Source organism: Ochotona princeps, chromosome 1 (assembly GCF_030435755.1).
Source record: "Ochotona princeps isolate mOchPri1 chromosome 1, mOchPri1.hap1, whole genome shotgun sequence".
Lineage (NCBI taxonomy): Eukaryota > Metazoa > Chordata > Mammalia > Lagomorpha > Ochotonidae > Ochotona > Ochotona princeps.
In genome coordinates, this window is record NC_080832.1 from 101,352,480 (window position 1) to 101,375,962 (window position 23,483).

At 41.2% G+C, this 23,483-nt stretch overlaps 1 protein-coding gene across 2 annotated transcripts in view; it reads right to left on the reverse strand.

Annotated features, from left to right (window-relative positions):
* Window positions 1-23,483, reverse strand: part of CD2AP (CD2 associated protein) — a 92,274-nt gene that overhangs the window by 27,726 nt on the left and 41,065 nt on the right. For both annotated transcript variants that reach the window (XM_058662257.1, XM_058662253.1), the window contains exons 3-6: window positions 21,760-21,913; window positions 16,102-16,202; window positions 9,298-9,418; window positions 5,101-5,288 (exon numbers count right to left, since the gene is read on the reverse strand). In XM_058662257.1, coding sequence (XP_058518240.1) covers window positions 5,101-5,288; window positions 9,298-9,418; window positions 16,102-16,202; window positions 21,760-21,913 — 564 coding nt within the window. The remainder of the gene's footprint in view (window positions 1-5,100; window positions 5,289-9,297; window positions 9,419-16,101; window positions 16,203-21,759; window positions 21,914-23,483) is intronic.

Below are 23,483 nucleotides of genomic sequence, written 5' to 3' on the forward strand. Positions count from 1 at the left end.
ACAAATAAGAAACTAGCTGTATCCCTTCTATAGTATAGCAAGCAAATAAGTAATATGTCCACAATCGTAGTAATTTAGCTGAGAAGCTCTGGCTTGAAGCTAGAAAGAGTGACCCCACAGAGTGAATTCTTAAGACAACAGCACAAAACATGCTCTTGAAAATGAGAACAAAAAAAGAGTTAACTGCTCAGGGAATGTTACAATCCTTATTAAATGAAAGGCCACTAAACAAGGATAATCTTGTAGCTTAGCACACTATGCCCCTACTTAAAATGATGACATCCTATACTGGAGCGCTGGTTGAAGTCCTAGCTGTTCCACTTCCAATCCAGCTCCATTAATAGATGTGGAAGGCAGGAGATGATGGCTCAGGTTCACAGATACCGGCTACCCATGTGGGAATCCTGTGCTCTTTGCTGCCATTTGGGTCGGCCCTAGCTATTCTGGCCATTTGAAGAATGACAGGATGGAAAATAACCATCTCATCTTCTCTCGTGTCACTCTTTCACTTAAATCTTTTTTTTAAAAAGATTTACTTATTTTATTACAAAGTCAGATATACAGAGAGGAGGAGAGACAGAGTAAGATCTTCTGTCCAATGACTCACTCCCCAAGTGACCGCAATGGCCGGTGCTATGCCGATCTGGAGCCAGGAGCCAGGAACCTCTCCTGGGTCTCCCTCGCGGGTGCAGTGTCCCAAAGCATTGGGCCGTCCTCAACTGCTTTCCCAGGCCACAGCAGGGAGCTGGATGGGAAGTGGAGCTGCCAGGATTAGAACCGGCACCCATATGGGATCCCGGGGAGCCCAAAGAGAGGACTTTATCTGCTAGGCCATGCCGCTGGGCCCTCTTTCACTTAAATCTTAAAAATAAAATCTACTAGACATGTTTCTGTTGAAACTGACTACACTAAGCCATTTATCATGTCAAAACTAATGGTACATTTGACCTTAATAATCTGTGAACACACTATTACCTTGCTGATCACCGGGTTCTCTGTATACCTCTCAATTCTAACTACTAATCTGCTGTCACCTACAAACACAGCAATGAGCTCCTGCTTCCTCAGTTTCTAAGGTCTGCAATCAAAGACAGACAAGGTCATCATACAGCATTCCTTGAGATAGATTACTCTCACTAGTAACAGATTTGGGTAATGGATATCACCACTGGTGACTTAAGGATTACTAACCTAATGGTTTATCGAACAGTGTTCAACACAAATTTTAGAGTAGCAGAGGGCCCTGGATCTAGTCTAATGTTCTTGAAATGCAAAAATTGTTTTTCCAACATACGTGTTTTATAGCTGTAATGCATCATGCTAAAACCTTTGAGAATTCCATTCTTTTCATAAAATATAGAGTCAATTAGACCTCATGATCTTTCAAGCTGATAGTTTCAATACTAGGAGACAGTTGGTTAGAAAGAGAAAAGTTTTCTCTCGTGAACTCAATTTACTATTACTATCATTGCATGAGATCAAAACAGAACTAAAATAAGTCTATCTATTTGATGTCTACATTAAAAGAACACATGGCCTGGAAAAACAGCAGAAGATGGCCCATGTGCTTTGGGACCTGTTTACCCCTGTTGGGAGAGGCAGATGATGACCCAGCTTGGCCACTGCAGCTCTGCAGAGAAGCAGCAGACGGAAGAGCTCTCTCTTTGTAACTCAGACTTAAAAAGAACGGTTGAATCTTCATGAAAACATTAAACAATGAAATAAAAATAAAAATTTAGCCTAAAATCAAAAACAAATCCCTCCTTCCATTTAAAAGCTTTTATTCACCAGTGAATAAGCTACTGAAAAAATTTACACTAATTTCTAAGATAGAACATAGAAACTAACCACTGAATCTTTCTTCTTTTATTTTTTTTTAATTTTTTTTAAAGATTTATTTTTATTACAAAGTCAGATATACAGAGGAGGAGAGACAGAGAGGAATATCTTCCGTCCAATGAATCACTCCCCAAGTGAGCCGTAACGGGCTGGTGCGCGCTGATCCGATGGCTGGAAGCAGGAACTTCTTCCAGGTCTCTCACACGAGTGCAGGGTCCCAAAGCATTGGGCCGTCCTCGACTGCTTTCCCAGGCCACAAGCAGGGAACTGGATGGGAAGTGGAGCTGCCGGGATTAGAACCGGCGCCCATATGGGATCCCCGGCCGCGTTCAAGATGAGGACTTTATCTGCTAGGCCAAGCCGCCGGGCCCAAAACTAACCACTGTAAATCTTGAGAGAAGTTTCTTACTATAGTCTTCTCATTTACAAGTAAAATATTTATCTCAAAAATCAAATATTGTGGAGGCCTGAGCGTCTCAAACCTCGGGCAGCCATGCTGCCCGGGGTGCTCGGGTGCCCCGCCACGAGTCCAGCCTAGCACAGCCAGGCTTACCACCACGTACGCAGATACATGGGGTGAGCGGCTCGTGGGCCACCCGGCCAGGAAATTCTGGAATTTGATTCCTTTGATATGCTACAGGAGTCACTCCATGCTGAATCCACAGTTCTCTGAGAATGTGTATTAGTCCTTAAGATTCTCAATGGCAGTAAATCTTCCTCTGAAGAACTTGTAATTACTTTATAGTGTAGATTACCAACACCAGTCCCTTCAAAAGCAAAATTCTGGGCTTGTCCAGCAGGATACCCCACTACCTGATAGGAGGAGGGATCAGCAGAGGGGTCACAGAAGGCAAGACTATGCCATTGTCTGGCATTTGAGAACCATACTCGGGGCTAGAATGTGTCAGGTATGCGTGGACCAATCCCTGTGCAAACTCTGACCCCACTGGATGGTTTAGAACGGCTGGAGGAGTCTATGCAGGAGGCAAGACAGTCTATGGGGCGCGCTGGGCTGACCCAGAGCAACCTCTGGCACAGTTAACACTGGCTGGGAACAGGCCTGGTTGGGGAGCTTGGGGGAGGCCTTGGCTGAGTGGAGGTTACCAGTAAGGGGCGCAGGAACTGGAAGGGGGCTGAGTTCTGGTCGGGTCACAGTTGTAATCCCTTGGCACAAACATGGATTCGGACATGACGCACCATGCTGGGTTAGACCGCAACACAGTTTGGTGCTCTGGAGGACCAGGGTGGATGTGGGACAGACTCGGCTAGGTTTCAACCCCAACTGAGCCATATATGAGCTATCTGTGGGTATGGACGAGCCGTGGCTGGGCTGAAACTCTCAACAGCAGGAACCAGAATGGGTTGAAGAGCGGTGCTGGCCAAAGGACCTGCTGGTATGCGTGAAACCTGACACCAGGAAGGAGTCTGATGGAGGAATCTGAACAGTTCCTCTGACAGGACACTGACCCTACAAATAAACGCAGGAAGTATGGAGGTAAACAACCCAGAAGAGGCTTTGGAAAGTGACCTACTGGCATACATTTGGCTCCGGTTGGGGGCAGACCAGGCTGAGTCGGTTCACGTCATCCACTGGCAAATCCGAGTGCTGGAACTGTGTGGGGGCCTGGCCAGGTTTGGTTGTGATAAAAACAGTACAAAACACCAAATGCCAAGGTGAAATGGCCTGTGCCAATAGGGAATGCAGCACCCAACCAGCACACCTCCCACTGATTAAGTGAGGGACGAGTGTGTGATGGGCAGAGCCGGGAAGAGCTGCAATACTCATTGGTTCCAATGGAGGTCGGGGCTCAGAATAGAACCAACCCAGGGATTACAACCACCAGCTGATCGGGGTGATGGACTGTGGCGGGCACTGTGCTTACTAGTAGTGCATGTAGGAGCCTGGACTGGGAACACCTCAAAGTTTCTTTGGGGATTCCCCTGGACAAAATGGAGGAATCAAAACATTAACCAAGAAAAGATAGAAGATGAAGTAGATCAATCAACCACCTCAGCTATATGTTTGCAGCGAAAAACTGGACAAGGGGAAACTCTAAGATGGACTATGTCAATCAGTGGACTCTGCACCAGTCTCATAGTACCTGGATTGTTGCTGATGATATGTTGGAGCTTCTAATTGATCGGGGTGACGCTCTGCTGGCTCTGCCCTCAAACCTGAGAGGGCCTCCCTAAGAGGCTGTTGAACTTGACTGGACAAGTGGGATTCTGTATGGTGTGAGCTTTTAATTAGGGAATCTCAACGGAACTTGAGCTGTGGTTATGCATCAAGGTGAAGGAACTCACCATGGGGGAGGGGTTTGAGGTGAAGGGGGGAGAATCCCAGTACCTATGAAATTGTGTCATGTAATACAATGTAATTAATGAATAAATGAATAGAAAAAAGAAAAAAAATTATAACAAAAATGTAATACCAGACATATCAAAAAAAAAAAAAACCTGTAACTGTGAAAAAAGATACTTGAGTGATATCACTTGTCTTTGGAACTGAAGTAAAACTGATCACTCAAAAAAAAAAAAAAAAAAAAAAAAAAAAAAAAAATATTGGGCCCAGCGGCGTGGCCTAGCAGATAAAAGTCCTTGCCTTGAACGCGCCAGGATCCCATATGGGAGCCAATTCTAATCCTGGCAGCTCCACTTCCCATCCAGCTCCCTGCTTGTGGCCTGGGAAAGCAGTCGAGGACAGCCCAAAGCCTTGGTACCCTGCACCGACGTGAGAGACGCAGAAAGAAGTTCCTGGCTCCTGGCTCCTGGCTCCGGATCGGCATAGCACCGGCCATTGCGGTCACTTGGGGAGTGAATCATTGGACAGAAGATCTTCCTCTCTGTCTCTCCTCCTCTCTGTATATCTCACTGTAATAAATTTTTTTTAAAAAATTATTAATTCTTATGTTTTAAAAATTTTGTAATGAACGTTGGGAAACATGGAAATCATGGCTCAGTCAGTTAAACTTTGCCACTTGGCATGCCCAAATAACATATCAGAGTGGTGGTTCGAATCCTACCTGCTCTATTTCTAAGCTAAGCTGCCTGCTAAAGTATAACGTTCCTGTAACATATATGGGAGTTCCAGAGGGAGTTCCGGCCTTTGGCTTCAGCTTGGCTCAGTACCAACTGCTGTGACAACTTAGGGAGTGAACACACAAATAGCAGAGCTAGCTCCAACTGTGCCTTTCAAATAAATCTTTCAAAAACTGTTAAAGGAGACAGTAAGTTAATCCAAGTTAAATTCACCATTATCACCTTTTCTGTTTTTTTTTCTTCTGGTTCACTATTGGATGTTCTTGTCCTGAGTTTCACAGAGCCTTCTTTAAAAATATCTCCAAATCCAATTCCTCGAATTTTCTTTGGCTGAGTGGTTGATCCAGTTGCAGTTTCAGTCCCATTACCCAGAGAAGGTATAGGTGAGGTAGATCCAGTCAAAACAGTTTCTGAAAGAATAATTACATTTTAAAAATTACACCCAGAATCACAAAAATCTTGAAATTTCCTTACATAACGTTTGCATTCTACTTATTATAATTAAAAAAATAGGAAAACAAAATTATTAAGTGATGAAGTACTAAAATACCCAAAGGAGTAATGTATTCTATATTAAAGTGTGTGTGTGTGTATGTATGTAACAGAGAGAAAGAATAATTTCAGGTACATTTTATTATTAAGGTATTAATAGATCCAAGATATCATTTCATAAGATGTATAATAAAAGGATATAAAATTTATAGTTTTTGGCCAAAGAGGGCATAAATATAAATCTGAAACAACAAAATGATAAAGGATAAACATTTTTAGGAGTCACTATTGTGGTGCAGTGAGTTGAGCTACTGCCTATTGTGCCAGTATTCCGCATGTGCTCTGGCTGAGGATGGCTTTCCTACTTCTAATCCAGCTCTCTTTAATGTACCTGGGAAGATGAATCAAGTGTTTGGGTCCCTGACAACCAACATGGGAGGCATACAGATGGAGCTCCTGGCTGCTATTTTTCGCTTCACCTAGCCCAGGTCAACGTGACCATTTGCGCAATGAACCAGCAGAGGAAGACTGGCTCATCAATCAATTTATCTCTGCCTCTGAGGCTAGTAAACAAACAAACAAACAAACAATAAATCTGTGTAAAAGTTATAAGACTCCATCTGATCTAAAAGTTAGGGCAAGTTTTTCAGTATAAAAATTAGAAATAAGTTTTTACAGTGGACATTTAGTCTAGTGACCAAGATGCCCATACCATACATCAGAATATCTGTGTGTTCAATTCTCAGCCCTGGCTCCTAAACTCCAGCTTCCTACTAAAGCAAATTCTAAGAGCTTCAAGTAATTAAATTGATTTCATCATCCTGATCTGTTCTTCTGAGCCCCATTCTTCTGAGTTTCCATTTCCAACTTTTCCTCTACTTATTCTTTACCATTAGCATCTAAAGATACTTAAGATTTTTATTCTCTAAATTATAGGAAACATTCCCAAATATACTCAAAGAATGTTCACTGCTGCACTGCTTTATGCTTCCTTTCTCCACTTAACCTCCCTTAAATTTACCTTCTTCTCCAATCACTTCTCCAATCCAGGTCTTTAAATGAGTTTGTCATTGTTAAACCAGAATTTTCCTTATATGCCAAACAGAATTGCATAGGGCTGGATTCCACATTGTAGAACAATGTTTATGAAGCCAGCACATGCAACATCAGTGTCTTCTACCAGAGCTCTGGTTTGAGTATTGGCTACTCTGTCTCTGATCCACCTGCCTACCTTGGAAAGCACCAGAAGATGGCCCATGTTCATGGTCTCCTGCCTCCCACATGGGAGATCTGGATGGAGTCCCTGTCATTACAGCTATGTGGACAATGAATCAGCAGATTTCTTTCTCTGTCACTCTGACTTCCAAATAAATAAAATAAACCTTTAACCAACGTTCTCACGCTAGCTACCAGTTACATATTTATCCTGGTTCTCTGTACATTCTTGCTTTCTTTTTCACTTTCCTTGAACTATAAGATCCTACCCCAAGCTCTTTTCGCTTTACTATGCACATAGTTCCTGGTGATCTCTTCTAATCCGATGGTTTCCTACACTACTTAAAACACTATCAAGTTCTAATTTTGGAAGGTTCAGATCCATAAATACATCTCACAATCAAATATCTTTACTTGCTTCCCCTCCAACTCAGCTCCAAAAACTGAATTCATCATGTTACCCCTTGAAATCAACCCTTATTTCTACAAATGACATCTCCATCTACTCACTCACTAAGCCAAAACCTTGGTAGCATTTGACAGTGATCCTTGCATATGCCATCATCACTAGACCCTGATACCGACACAGAGATCCTATTCTACCTCTCCGAATCCAAGGTATTCTTCTAGTTTAGGTTAGTATTATTTCACCTAAATGATCAAAAAGGTCTCAACTGCTCTAGTCACTTGAATCTCACTCTTTGGTAATCTACTTTCCACATCACAATTCCCTTTCCACATGTACCAATCTATCTTTAAAAAAAAAAAAAAAAAAAAAAAAATCTGGGGCCTGGTGTGGTGGCGTAGCACCTAAAGTCCTCACCTTGCACATACCAGGATCCCATATGCATGCCGGTTCTAATATCTATGGCCTCACTTCCCACCCAGATTCTTGCTTGTGGCCTGGGAAAGTGATCGAGGACGGCCCAAAACCTTGGGACCCTGCACCTGTTTGAGAGACCCGGAAGAAGCTCCTGGCTTCAGATCGGCTCAGTTCCAGCCATTGCTATCACTTGGGGAGTGAACCAGTGGACAGAAGATCTTCCTCTCTGTCTCTCCTCCTCTCTGTATATCTGACTTTGCAATAAAAATAAATAAATTTTTAAAAATTTCTGATCAATTTGCACTCTTTTAAGATATTACTGTGACTTAATATTTTAAGCATTTTTTAAGCCTGGTTCACCCTAAATATTTTACCACACGTAACTATATAAATTGGATCTGTTTCAAGATATTGAAACAGATCCAATAAACTTCAATTCTGGATCTTAACAGGAGATCTCTTATGTTCATGCTCTCATGTACTGCCAGTCCATGTCAGCTGTCTTAGATATATTAGCACCTTGAACTTTCCTGTCAAAAACATTTCTCATACTGAATGACAATCACTGGTTAGAATATTTTCTTTCTCGGGCCCAGCGGCGTGGCCTAGCAGATAAAGTCCTCGCCTTGAACGTGCCAGGATCCCATATGGGTGCCAGTTCTAATCCCGGCAGCTCCGCTTCCCATCCAGCTCCTTACTTGTGGCCTGGGTAAGCAGTCGAGGATGGCCCAAAGCCTAGGGACCCTGTACCTACGTGGGAGACCTGAAAGAGGTTTCTGGTTCCCGGCTTCGGACTGCTGCAGCACCGGCCATTGCAGTCACTTGGGGAGTGAATCATTGGACGGAAGATCTTCCTCTCTGTCTCTCCTCCTCTCTGTATATCTGACTTTGTAATAAAAATAAATAAATCTTTAAAAAAAAATCTCAATTGAACAGAAGATTCAAGAGGAAGATTAGTGCATGTTTTTCACTAACTATTTTCCTAGAATTTTAATAATATGCTCAAGAAGCACAATATGCACAATGAGCAAATATGACTAATGAACAAACAGCTGCATTTATATATAGAAATCTTCTAAATTTCTGAAATATTATGCCATTTGTAAACTCAGTAAAAATGTATCTCATGTAAGTATTTGAACTAGCTGTTAAATGCCAGTCAGAACACCTTCATGTTACATCAAAGAGCTTGGGTTGGAGTCCCAGCTCTGGCTTCCAATTCCAGCAATTAGTGCAGGCAATGGAAGGCAGATCACCTTATGAGACATGGAATAAATTCTGAGCTTCAATTCAGCTCCGAGCTTGGCGAGCATTCTGAAAGTGAAACACAGATGGGAATGTGTATGCACAGTCAGTCCCTATCAATAAACCTCTTTTTACCCCCCCCCATCCATATCAAAAGAAAAAAAAAAGGTATATATAAATATATCTTATCTAGGAATAAATCGTGTAACATGAATGGCACCATTTTATAATCAGGATACTAAATGTCTACCTAGGGTTAAAGCAAGATACTAGAGAAAAAAATTACTTGTGCAGATATTTTTAATTCAAGTCGAGTATCCATCATAATATATATATATTTTTTTTTTTTTTAAAGATTTATTTTATTTTCATTACAAAGTCAGATACACAGAGAGGAGGAGCGACAGAAAGGAAGTGGAGCTGCCGGGATTAGAACCAGCAGCCATATGGGATCAAAGCGAGGACCTTAGCCACTAGGCCACACTGCCGAGTCCCCATCATAATATATTTTTTATGAGTAACTGAAGATGACTGAAAAGGTCAAAACTAAGAAAGAACAGATCTTCAAAACATACAAATAAGCACTGGAGTACACACAGTTTACTTCAGTCAGAAATCTAGTCAGACGTCTCTTATTAGTCTACCTGATTCTTCCTGGGCGTCATGAGCTTCATCATCGTCTGCTATCTCCAGTTCTTTCACAAAATTTGAGGGGAACAGTCCCGACTTGTTGTTCAGGGTTCCACTCCACCAACCTTCTTCTACCTGAAAGAAATCACAACTCAAAAATAATAAAAATCTCTCCTCAGTGAAAATAAATTCCATAAAACTTTAGAAAACAATAGGGAAAAATGCATTAAGTGATTCCAAGTAGATAAATTTACCCAAATAAAGAAAAAAACCTCAAGTTAGAGCTCCATGTCCACAGTTTTCATATAGGTGGATCTAACTTCAAGTCAAAAATATTCAGAAATCAAAAACAAAATTGTACCTGCACTAAAAATTAAAAAGACTTGTTTTTCCAAATGAAATATAACAATTATTTTCATGTTGCTATTACGTATTATAAGTAATTTAGTTTTGATTTAAAAGTATGTCAAGGAATGAATATATATGTATATCTATGTACTCACACATGTCTATTTATATAATACATGCAAATACTTTGTCATTTTCTTTAAGGTTTTTGAGGATATGACAACTGGTTTTACAGAGGGGGAATCTTAAGAATCTACAGATACTGTCAGAGATTTATACATTTAAAAATCCGTATGTTACACTGTACTAACCCTTATTCCTAACACAAATATTTCCATGAATCCATTCACTGATAACAGTTACTCAATTTCAATGAAATTATTTACACAGTATCTGCTCAGAATATTAAACAATTGTAATCAGCAAAAAATTTTAAATAGTAAATTAATCAGTGAAAAATTACTTAGTAGCAGGGCCCAGTGGCGTGGCCTAGCAAATAAAGTCCTTGCCTTGAATGGGCCAGGATCCCATATGGGTGCGGTTCTGATCCCGGCAGCTCCACTTCCCATCCAGCTCCCTGCTTGTGGCCTGGGAAAGCAGTCGAGGACGGCCCAAAACCTTAGGACCCTGCACCCGCGTGGGAGACCCAGGAGAGGTTCCTGGCTCCTGGCTCCGGATCGGCATAGCACCGGCCATTGCGGTCACTTGGGGAGTGAATCATTGGACAGAAGATCTTACTCTGTCTCTCCTCCTCTCTGTATATCTGACTTTGTAATAAAATAAATAAATCTTAAAAAAAAAAAAGAAAAATTACTTAGTAGCAGTGCATGTAATAGCATACTTGGAAAATACTAAATTTTCTGTTTAAAATATTTCTAACAATTCTACCTCATCATAATTAGGAAGCTATCGTTTAAGAAATTATTCATCCAACAGACACTTTTGATGTATAAGTCATGGTGTTATCTGACAGGGAAAGATACAAATTTATAAATAAGTAATCAGTGTCCTTGAATAAAAAACTGAAGAACGCGAACAATAGAAAGTAATAATGCAATATAAGAAACACTGCAACAAAAGAATAAATAAAATGAAATAGCAGCACACAGGAAGGACTTGAAAGAATGAAAACATACTTCATTAAAAGGAATTGACAAGCTTTGGGCAATGGCAATATCATAGCAAATCAGATTTATCTGAGGCATGATTACTGTTGATCGAAAAGGAAGTGACAAGAGAAAATGATAGTAAAAAAAAAATGATACTAAAGGCTAAAAGAAGTTCTCCAGGTAAAATATAGGAATAAAAAAAAAGCTGATTCATGAAAGTGTAGCTGGATACAAGCTATATGAGGAAGGGAGGGCAGGATCAGAATTTTAGATTTAAGAGGTCACCAGGGGCCTCAGGATGGGGCGTTTTGCTCGGATCCCAGACGCCAGCCACCATGTGCAGGTGGTGAGCTGTCACCGGGCGGCCAGTGGGCCATTTGGTGCCAGGCTCTGCTTGCTGGCTGCCCGGCCAGGGAGCTCTGGGGTTTTGGTTCTTTGAATTACTGCTCAGGTAGTTCCACGTTGATCCCACTGTACTGGGATGAGTCAATTCTAAAGATTCCCAATGACAGTAACTCTTCCTTTGAAGAACTTGTAATCACTTAACAATGCTGAGCACTGAACAACAGTTCATGCAAAAGCTAAGGCTCGGGGCTTGTCCAGCAGGATGTCCTATTACCTGACATGATGATGGATCAGGAGACGGGTCTCATCAGGCAGGGCCATAACATTAACTAATGCTCAAGAACCATATTCTGGGGTAGATTGTGTGGGGGATGTGTGGGCCACACCCTGTGGAAATTCTAGCCCCACTGGTTAGCCCAAGAGATTGGGTGGTGATGGACTAAGCTAGGTGTGATGAAGGAGCCTGCCATCAATCACAGGTAAAGGAATCCACAACAGTCTGGACTGGTCAAGGCAGCAGCACCCGAATGTGCATCCTGAATAGGGTATGGGGTGGGCCGGGCTGCAACATTCACCAGCTCATACACGGCCAAATGGAAGGCCAGACTGCGCCGGGCACTGGCCTAAAAGCCATTGGCATGTATGAGAACTGGGTCTGGGAGTGGATCAAGTGGAGGAACTTGGGAAACGCCTCTGGCGAGTCATAGCTCCTGCTGGTGAACATGTGGTCCAGACTTGGGGGTCGGACAAGCTGGGCATAGTAGTTCCAAGATTTGTAAATTGGTAATGGAATGGGATGTACTGGGCAGGACTGAGCAAACAGCCTACAAGCAAAACTAGAAACCAGCATGGAGCACAGATCAAGCCGAGCTAGGCTCTTGCACCTACTGGTCTACGTGAGTCAAGGACACTAAGCCACAGTGTCTAAGGCAGAGGCCAGGACAAGTGAGGGACTGAGCTAAGCTGAGTCAGAGCAGCCACTGGCATGTGCATGATCTATGGCTGGGAACAGGCCTGGTTGGGGAGTTAATGGGACACCCTAATTGGGTTGAGGTTCCCACCAAGGGGCACGTGTGCTGGAATGGGGGCTATGTTCTAATCAGGAAACAGCTGTAGTCTCCCTTGGCACAAGTGTGGACTGGGACTGGATGCACCTGGCCAGGCCAGACCCCAACACTATCTGGTGTCCTGGAGGACCAGGGTAGATACGGGATGGACTAGGCTAGGTCTCAACCCCTGAGCCATATGTGAGCAGTATGTGGGTATGGACGAGCTATGGCTGGGCTGAAACATCCAACAGCAAGAGCCAGAGTAGGTTGAAAGCCAGCCAAGAAAAGCCACTGTTCCTGCTAGGGCAGGAGGTGAACTGAGTAGGGCTGGCTCATGGACCCCCTGGTATGTGCAAAATCTGGCATTGGGGAAGGTTCTGATGGAGAAGCCTGGGCAACTCCTCTGGCAGGACACAATCTCTGCAGGTAAGCGCAAGAAGCATGACAGGAAACAGCCCAGAATAGGCCATGGAAAGTTTCCCACTGGCATACATTTGGCATGGGTCAGGGGCAAACTGGGCTGAATCAGTTCTCATTATCCACTGGCAAATCTGAGTCCCAGAACAGAGTGTGGGTCAAGCCAGGTTTGGTCACGACAAAAAGCAGTGCACGATATGGAATGCCAAAGTGAGGTTTCCTGTACTGGATGTGACCGCAGCACCCAATCAGCACACATGAGAACCAGGAAGGGAGGGGGCAGAGCCGGCAGGGGCAATAAGGGGGTGGTTCCCTTGCTGGACAGCTATTCCCCCTGGAGAGCGTGGGCTGGGATGGGGACAGACCAGACTAGGCAGGGCTACAACACCTGTGTGCCTCCTGTGGACTAGATCAGTGAAAAGCCAGGATGGGCTGATTATTCCTACTGGTGCCGTGTACAATTAGAGTGGGTGAGGGTTGTTTGGGCTTAGCCACATCATGAGCTGGCAGAAGCTGGCACTGGGGGCTAATTCTCTCAGGTCAAACCACAGAACCACCCGAAGAGTGCATAAACCGGGACTGAGAGAGACCTGGGAGGGAAATAGTGGGCTCCTCCCTCTTGGGTTACTACTCCCACAGGAAGGCATGAAAACTAGGATTGGCGCTGGGGTGGCTAGACAGAGAGGCACTCAACAACAGCCATGAGGGCTGGATAGTTGCACTGGTTAGATGGAACTAAGCTTCAATACTCATCGACATATACAAGAGCCAAACGGGATGTGGGACAGACTGGACTAGTATGCCACACATACTGGCAAACCAGGGTAGGGGGCGGGCCTGGCGAGGGTTATTGTGGGTCGCTCTGACTAGGCTGCAGCTCCCACTGATTTACGTGAAGGCTGAGTATGTGCTGGGCAGAACCAGGCTGGACTACAACACCCATTGTTTCCATGCAAGTCGGAACTGAAAACAGAACCAACCCAGCAATTGCAACCACCAGCGGATCATGATGATGGACTGTGCAGGGCCCTGTGCTTGCTAGAACACACAAGCATCTGGTCTGGGAATACCTCAAAGTTTCTTTGGGGATCTCCCCAATCGAAATGGCGGGCTCAGAACCCTAACCAAGAAAAGACAGAAGACAGAACAAGTCAATCAACCACCTCAGCTATATGTTGACAGCGAAATACTGGGCAAATGGAGACTCTGTGATGGACTATGTCAATCAGTGGATTCTTCAATGACCTCATCGTGCTTGGAGTGGTGAGAGTGGCAGCGATTCATAACTGATGAACTATCAAAACCACTTAAGCAAGTATCTCAGAGCGTGCCCCACATCCGGGACTTGGGGTCAGTGGGAAACTGGGTGGGGCTTCTCCCTCAATTTCCCCCTTTACCTCAGATACATGAAGGAAACAATATGGAAATAATAGTCTTAGCTCATCTCTATAGCCCTTGAACCTTTTTACCATAATTAACTATGTAAAGATTGTCAAAAATATAAAAAATAAATTTAAAAAATATGAACTTAAAAAAAAAAAAGAGGACACTAAAAGGATTGGGAGTGATTAAACCAAGTGTGACAAATTCCCACAAACAATGGAAGAAAACATCAGCTACCTATTATCTATATCTGGAATCCTAGCTGGCAGAAATTGTACAGTCAGGGTGATTTATTTAGTTAAGGAATTCTTAGGAGGCATAACAGCACAGTGAAAAAGAATACCAATAAAAAATGAGCTGCATGGACTCAAATTTAAGCTCCCTTACATGTCAGGCAAAGACTGCTGGAAGTAAGGTGTTCCCACCCACTCCCCAAAGGTAAATTCTCCCAATAGAAATGGAAGTATCTTTTCCCCATTTTTTCAATTCTGGTTACTTAACAACCTACTTGTTGCTAACAGAACATAATAAAAGTGACACTATCATTTCCAAGGCTGTATTACAAAGACAATGAAGCAAACATTGCATTTGTTAAAATGCCTCCTCTTAGAGATATAAATTGCCACATGCTAAATATGAGCAACCTGAAGACCCCACCCATACCATAAGCAACCAACACTAAGGGCTCTCCAATCAGCAGAAAATGGTCTCAAAGCACCTAGGAACCAGGCAGTTGAGAGCAAGAACCTTCCTTGGATTCCAGCAACCCCATCACTGAATCTTTCCAGGTGAGGACCTCAAACACCACGAAACACAAATGAGACTTTGGCACCACACACGCATAATAAAATGTTCTGTTCTTTATCATTAGGTCTGGGATGGTTTGGTAAGAGCAATAATAACGAGAACTGCCAATTACATATTCTGTGATTCAACCTCTTTATATGTAAAATGGGGTTAAACATTTGTCTTGTTAAACTGTTCAGGAGCTTAAAAAATAAAAAATGTGAAACAGCACATTATTAGTCAGCAAGCAGGTATAAATAACACAAATGCCTTTAGTATAAATATCCTGGAAGTCAATGTAAACATGCCAAATTACAAGTTGTTATGAAAGAGAATCAATCCCTCCTACAAAACATATCCTTTGAAAATGGGATCTTCAGGGCCTGGCACATTAGCCTAGTGGCTAAAGTGCTTGCTTTGCACGCACTGGGATTCCATATGGGTGCCAATTTGTGTCCTGGCTGTTCCACTTTCCTGTACAGGTGGAATGACTGAAATTCAGCTGAGTTAGACTGGATTCTTCTGAGATTGTCTCCAAATTTCAGACGGTGCTCATCCTTGCTCAGTGAGTATTCCATCCTCCTCCTCCTGCAGCTGCCCCAGACAGACTCTCAGCATGCAACAGAACACATGCTAGCTTGCAATACTGTCTAAGCCCGTGTACACGTTGTATCCTCTAACATTCCACTGGTCAGATAAAGCCTCTGGGAATTTGCAAAGTTGCAAAAGCACACGACTGTACTCCATCTGTGAGGCCTTAACAGGAGTGAAAAGGTATTATATTGCTTCGTAAGGGAAGAAAATGAAGAACGGAGAAAAATTATTGAGCCATCTGTGATGTAATAAAATATACTAAAACACTGACAGCTTAGTGTAGCTAGGAATCATGCTGCCTGTATTTTTTAATAGATTGACTTTTTTATTCCTTCAAGCAGACTTTCTTGACAATTAAGCAAGGCTAAAATTTTAAATGTTCATCACCAAATGGTTAAAGCAAATGTGGAAAAAGCATTAATAATAATGTAATAATTCATACAAGGTGAAGGTTTTAAAGATTTTTTGTATTCCAGCATAATTCAAAAGGTAAGATTTCTTCTCTTCTACTGCTTTATGCCTCGAGTGAATTCAGAGTCATAGAAAACACTTCTCATATATGATCTTTACTATTGATTTCATGAACTTAAGCATAAAAAGCTTTTTACTTCTGGGGAAAAACATACATACAATATATAAACCACTAGATATAAGTAAAGAAAACAAAGTCTTTACTTTTTATGTTTCACAAAGGCAAACTGGCAAAATCTCACAGTTACAAAGTGCTTTTCAAAAACCCAGGATATTAATCAAAATTGCTCCTTCATGTCTAATAGGTTTTTCTTACCTCTTCATTAATATCAATAATATCGCCCACTTTCAGCTCCAGTTCATCCTCATTTTGTGGAATGTACTCAAAAAGAACTTTACACTGACGCTTCTTGGTCTCTAGAGATGTAACATAATAAAAAATTAATTTAAGAAATATACTATTAAAAAACCCACAAGCTTATTTACCAACCCTATTTAGTTACAGAACTTATATGAACAAATAAAAACAGAACGTATAATCATTCCAAACAGCTAACTACAATTAATCCATACTGATTTTTCATCCTGACTCCATACTTTAATGTATTCATCTGCAAATAAATTCAAATAAATCATAAGTCTCTGGCTATGGAATCTATCTGATCCTGTCACTTACTCCTAAAGAAAATATTCATTAAAGAGTTTGAATCTCTCAAATATAAAAGGGTTTTTTCTCCACCACATCCTGGATTAACCAGAGCACTTTCTCCCAAGAGATAAGTGCATATTTTAACATATCAAGAACTGGCTTCCCTAAGAGGCAAGGGTGAATTAACATATCAAGTTCCCCACCTAAAGCGCCAGCCCAATTCAATCTCCAGCCATTACCAAAGGGGTAGTTTCAGACTGCTCTCTTTTTTATTTTTTAATTTTTTTATTTTGAATTTTTGAAACACGTGGTACAATTTCACATAGAGTGGAATTCCCCTCCAAACTCCCACCCCCAACAGATTTTCCCCATTTTGTTACAATGGTATAGTCCTTTGTAAAGAATCATAATTCCATCAGTCTCTTATTTAAGTGTACCCTGACATTGCTGGTACAATGTCAAACAGTCCAGCATCCATCCCATTGTCTGCACATTTCCAAGTTTCATTGAGAATCCATTTTTAGTCTGGAAGCAGGGATGCATGTTACATTATCTCTCAATCATTTAAAATGTTCTCTTTATCATTAAGAAGGGACTGAAGAAGTACTATGAAAACCAGGAATTCTCCTTTGTTTATGGACAAACTCCTTTGAAGTGAAGTTTTAAAAGACACTATCCCCAGTTTCAGTAGGGGTTCTTTCTTTCCTCCTCCTGCCACTATGGCAGGAGGCCTAGGGTTTTCTCTTTTCCTCTAGAAGCCCCCCTCCCGTCACAAGGACTGGAGCTCCTCTTCTCAGCTTTTCTAATAAATCTTGCTTTAAAACTACAAAAAAAAAAAAAAAAATCTGAATCTACAAAGAGAAATGACAGAAGATACTTTAGATACAACAAATTTAAGTTCTACAGGCCAGTGAACTTGAGACCACTTACTTTACAAAGTATAAAAATATAAGAATATTTAAGACACATTAAAAGAAATGATTTCGGGCTTGGCAGCATGGCCTAGTGGCTAAGGTCCTCGCCTTGATCCCATATGGCCGCTGGTTCTAGTCCCGGCAGCTCCACTTCCTCTCTGTCTCTCCTCCTCTCAGTATATCTGACTTTGTAATAAAAAATAAAAAATAAATCTTAAAAAAAAAAAAAAAAAGAAATTATTTCTTTTTTGGAAAAACAGAGTAGCAGATAGGAAGGGAAAGAAAATCTTCCACTGTTGGTAGCACCCACCCCACCAACATGGTCGTAAGGGACAGGGCTGGGGTGATCAAGGAAGGAGTCAGAAACTCCACCAGGGTCTGCCACATGGATGCAGGGACCCAAACACTTGGGCCACCCTCCAGTGTTTTACCAGGTGGGTCAGAAGTCAGAACAGCAGGGATTCAATGCCCATCTAGGATACTGACATTGTAGGCAGTGGCTTAACCCATTGCAGCACAAAGATGGTCCACATTAAGAATGTGTGATTTTAAAAAAAAGGCAAAATGTGTAAGTCTAGTTTTTCTTTCCTTTTTCTAAAAAAAAAAAAAAAAAAAAAAAAAAATGTATTTATTTTTATCAGAAAGGCGATGTACAGAGAGGAGAAACAGAGAGAAAGATTATCCGGTTCACTCTCCGAACGGCTGCAAAGACTGGAATGGAGCCTGTCTGAAGCCAGGAGCTTCCTCTGAGTCTCTCACGCAAGTGCAGGGTCCCAAGGTTTTGGGCCATCCTCCACTGCTTTCCCAGACTGTCAGCAGAAAGCTGGATGGGAAGTGGAACAGCCAGGACATGAACTGGCACCCATACAGATCCCAGCACACGCAAGGTGAGGAGTTAGTTATTGAGCCATCACAATGGGTGCTGAAATTTTTCTTTAGCAGCTATTTTATGACAGACAAAAATCAAATTTTCAAAGGTGAAGACAAAAGTAATTTGTCAAAAACAGGCTTTTGTTCTCAACATTTTGCCAGTTCCAAGAATTAAGAGTCCAGAGTCACCCTACATGTTAAAGTCAGTCACTAGGAATAACACTCACCAAAACAAAAGGCAAATGTGAAGAACATGCCAGTAAAGTAAGAGAGGACTACATCAATTTGCAACCATTTGCTAAAACGACAGAACCAAACTACCACCCATTCACATTAACCTTGAATGTTAAAGGATTAAACTCATCAATCAAATGCCCCACAGTACCTGGGCTTCTGCATCTAGGTGTACACCAGGAGGAAGTTCCTGGCTTTGGCCTGGACCAAACCTGGCCCTTGTGGCCATCTAGGTAATGAACAAGGCAATGAAAGATTGGTTTTGTTTCTGAAACTCTGCTTTCAAATTAAAAAAAAAAAAAAAGAATGAGGAAGTAAAACAAAAAGGGGAACAAGGAGGGGTGGTGGTGAGAGAGGGAGAGGAGAAAAGGGGAGAGGAGAGGAGGAGAGGGGTGGGAAGGGAGGAGAAGGATGGGAAGGGGAGGGGAGGCGAAAGAAGAGAGGGTGAGAACAGAGAGGAGGAAAGTTAAAGAAATACAGTATCTCAGGTCCTAGCAGACCTCACTGTGGACTAAAAATTTTGTTGAAGTTAACATGCAATGTGTTTCTAGCCATAGGATTTACCGAGAAATAATTAAGTTTAAGAGAATTCAAAAGGATACTAATCAGATAAGAACTAATCAGAGAAGTGACACTAACTCACTACTCTCCTCCCCTTCCTCCCTCCTCCAAAAGAGGAAAGACCATATGAAAAAACAATGTGGCCGAGGGAGGCATCACCAGAAACAAATGCTAAAAGCACTTAGGTAATGGACTTTTAAGGCTTCAAGATTCTGAGAAATTAAATTCTGTTGTAAGGAATCACACAGCTTTAACACTGCGAGGGAGTGGCAGCTGCAGATTACCCAGGGCAGAGGGTCTGGGGAGTGACAGAGGGTGACAGAGGCCCAAATACGTAGGCCAACTTCTGCTGCTTTCCCAAGCTGACAGCAGAGAGCCAGGTCCGAAGTGCAGCAGCCAGGAACTGAATTGGCATCTCCACACAAAATCAAACACTGCAAACAGTGGCTTACCCTGCTACCCCATTAACAGAAAGCCCTTGTTTTATTTGTTAATAAGAATATTAAGATAAATTTTATTGATTGATAAGCAATATAACAATTTTAAAATAAGCAAGTTATGGAGGATCCTTGGAGATAAAAGCCTAAGCAGGATTCCTGGCACCTACATATAATAGTTTGTCCTAATTCAAGAAGGGAACTACACCAGAGGTTCTTAAGATGGTGAGATCACTGTGTCAGTTCCTATCAGGAAACAAAATGAATAAAACAGCCATGATATTGATTCTGCTTAAGAAATGTATTTTTTATGGCCCCATAGGGTGAAAAAAGAAGTTCCAAATCATTTTGGTATAGGTAGGAGTTATAAATGATTTCCGTTCCTAAAAATTCTACAGGAATACTACATGGAGATTCAACTAGAGGATATAGATTTTAGTTATTTCATCCCAAATCTCCAAGGAAAGAATTTCAAATTCCAGGACCAGTTTCACTACTGATGTATGCCTTTAGGCAGTTAGGCTAAAATAAAAATAATACAGGTAGTATTTAAATATTATTTGGACACTGCATATTCTGGGGAAAAAACTTTTAACTTGTTTGTCTTGTATCATAAAATCATTCCAATTTCATGAAAAGTTTTCATTTTATGAAAATCAAATAGACATTTAGCACAGAAAGTAGAGGCCTACCCAAACAAAAGGTCAGTGGAAGCAGTGTAGGAAGCATATATAGGAATACGGAGTTGTAAGCATTCACTATAAAATTCATAAAATACCCTTACATTTATAATTTGGAAAACATATATAAACACATTTCTTTACACTACATGGAATCAGAAGGAATTTACAAATCACAATTTCCAAAGCATTAATCTAAGATAAATGTGGTTACTTGTTCACTACTTAATTTGAACTGACCATTTTAATAAGTGCTCAATCTTATAAAAAGCCTCAGCTCTCACTATATAAAAACACTATTCCCACAATTTCTGTATTTGTGAGAACAAGTACAATATTTTAAACGTTTTTACAGTTTTGAGATGACAAGCTCTTTAAGAACAGCAGTATTACCTTCTTTGTAGTCACTTTCTCAAAAGGAATAAAAACGCAAGAGGGTTTAAATTATGTTTCTGAGGTCAAAGGACAGACACAAATCTGCATGTAATTTCAAGCCATTTTTCCCTTTCTCTGCCAAACTAGACTCCTAACATATTTACAGAGTCCCAAATTCCTTAAGGGAACTTTGCTGGGCTAATGACTGAAAATTTTATGCTCAGATGGTTTACCACTAAAGAAAAAGCATTGTCAAAATTTTTGTATCAGGCTGGGTATCGTGGCAGAGTGAGTTAAGCTGCTGCTTGGAACAACTACACATCATACCAGAGTGAGGGTTCAAGTTTGAGCTTCTCCACTCCTGAACCAGCTTTCTGCTAATTCACTCTGGTAGGCAGCATGTGACAGCTAAGCGCTTAGATCCTTATCACCCACGTGGGAGAACCAGATGAAGTTCTTGGCCCCTGGCTTCAGTGTGTTCCACACCTGGCTGTTATGAGCATTTGGGGCATAACCAAGCAGATAGATCTCTCCATATATGGCTGTATTGCAAGTAAATGGAAACAAACTTACACATTTTTTTCTGCATCTATATTACTAAGCATCACCAACATTTCAGTATTCTATCAAGTAAACAGTATTAAAATATATTAAGGTGGGCAGGCATTATTGTATGTTATGTCAAATGTCACTTGAGATGCCTGAATCCTATGTTTGTTCAAATCCCAGCTACTCCACTTATAACCCAGCACCCTGCTAATGTGTCTGTGAAACAGCAAATGATAGTTCAGCTACATTAGTTCTTACCATCCACATAGAAATCTACATGGAGTTCTCAGCTCCTGGCTTCAGTTTGGCTCAACCCTGGCTATTACAGCCACTTAGGGAGTGAACCAGCGGAAAATTCTCTATTACTTGGTGTTTCAAATTAAAAAGTGCTTAGAAAAAAAACCTACTTCAAGAAAAAAAAGTAAACAATAAAGATACAATGCAAGGCATTCAATGGAGTCGATAATATTAATAAGAAAACAAAGCCTCATGTTGTACTCTGTCTTTGTTATAAATGGTTATCAGCTACTCATGATGAATTACCACTGTTACTAATGGCACATGATTCAAAACAAATATTGACTACTCATGTCAATAACAATAACAGCAGCATAATAGTAAGCTACTGCAGTCAGTGGCAGAAAGCCAAATTAAAATACCCCTCAATGTTGACGTCATTAAGTGGGAAAAGAATCAGTGACATACTTTTCTTCAGGTTTTTGGTTTGTGGATGTGGCTGAATTCCTCCCGCTGGAAGTCCATAGGTGCTTATTCGTTGTACAAGACTAGCTACATTCCCATGCCTTTCACGTTTGATAGGTAAGCTGTCATCCTTGGACTCTGTCTCTCTTTTAATTTCCTATGAAAGAGGAAAAATCAACAAGATGCAAATTAAACTGAATTTTATTTAAATTCTGAAATATGCTGAAAAACAATTACAGTGATTAAAATATAAATCACAATATTAATAGTTTTCAATCTTTTGCATTAGCAAAATGCAACTTCAGAATGATACACATTTTGGCTTATTATTATGAGTTTAGGACTTACCAGAATTAGAGATAGAAAAAAAGGAAAAAAAAGCTAAAACTTGACCCCATATCTTATTCCAACATATCAAAAGACCCTGATTCAGAGTTCAGAAAACTTTTTCCATAAAACAGTAGATAAGATACTTTATAACATACAGGCGAGGCAATACAATCTCTTTTGTAACAATCAACTCTGCCATATGCAGAGAAGGCAAAAGCATAACTATATTTCAATAAAACTTTATGGACAGTAGAATTTTAACTCCATATAATTTTTATGTCATGAAAAAGTCTTTTTCCCAACTTTGTAAAACTCAGAAAAACAGATGGTGTTCAGATTTTGTACTGTGGACCTTAGTCTGAAGTCTTAATGTAAAACATCAGAGAACATAAATATCAAGAGAGTGGCGCTGTGTTCAGTATCAGTTCTCAGGGGAGGTACCTGGCAGGACAACTGTTAGGATCCCCGCATCCAGGGATGTGTGTATTGTGGTAACGCCATCGCACGTATGACTATATCCCACACTGCAGTGCCTGCCTGGCTCCAGCTCCTGCTTCTCCACTTCAGATCCAGCTTTCCTGCTAGCACACACTCTGGAAGGCAGCAGATGAAGATCCTAGTACTTCGGAGCTCTGCCACCTACATGAGACCTTTGATTTGGTCTGAAGCATAATGATATTCATGAATATTAGATGGAAGAAATCTTCTGAGGACAACAGGAAGGAAAGCAAAAATAGAATGCACTGAGAATTAAAAACTAAAGTTGAAAGCCTTCCAAATACATAAAGCCAAATGAGTTGCTATCACAAGAATGAAATGACCTCCAAGTTCTAAGCAGGATTAAGGTCAAGTTTTCTTTAAGGTCCATCAGCTCCTCCTCTGCATCTTATCTCTCTCCCCACCATAATCCCATATTACCAAATGCACACACATCAGCTCCCATCAGTCTACTCTGCTCCCCTGTTTCTGCACAGAGTACCTCCAGACAATCCTGGGTATCAGCTAATTTTAATGAACATCTACAAAGTGTTGGGCCTCTGGTGTCTCTTCCTTCATGACCTTTATCCCCCAAACAGCCAGCAGATAAAATACAGAGTATACCACAGTATTTACTTTTTATCAGCTTCACTTCCTTTGAAAATGTTTTCCAGGATATTCCACTTAAAGAAAAAAGAACCATGTAGGAAGCACAGGAAGACTACAACAACTGAATCCCACTTCCCAAATAGAAGCTTTCTACACAGTAGGTTGTATCAACACAAAATTGGAGTAGGAAGATAATCTTGATAATGTCCATGAAAATAGTGAAAAATAGAAAATTCACAAAACACTCCTTAAAAATAGTATACTCATGGTGGCCCAGTGCCTAAATCCTTGCCTTAAACACGCCAGGATCC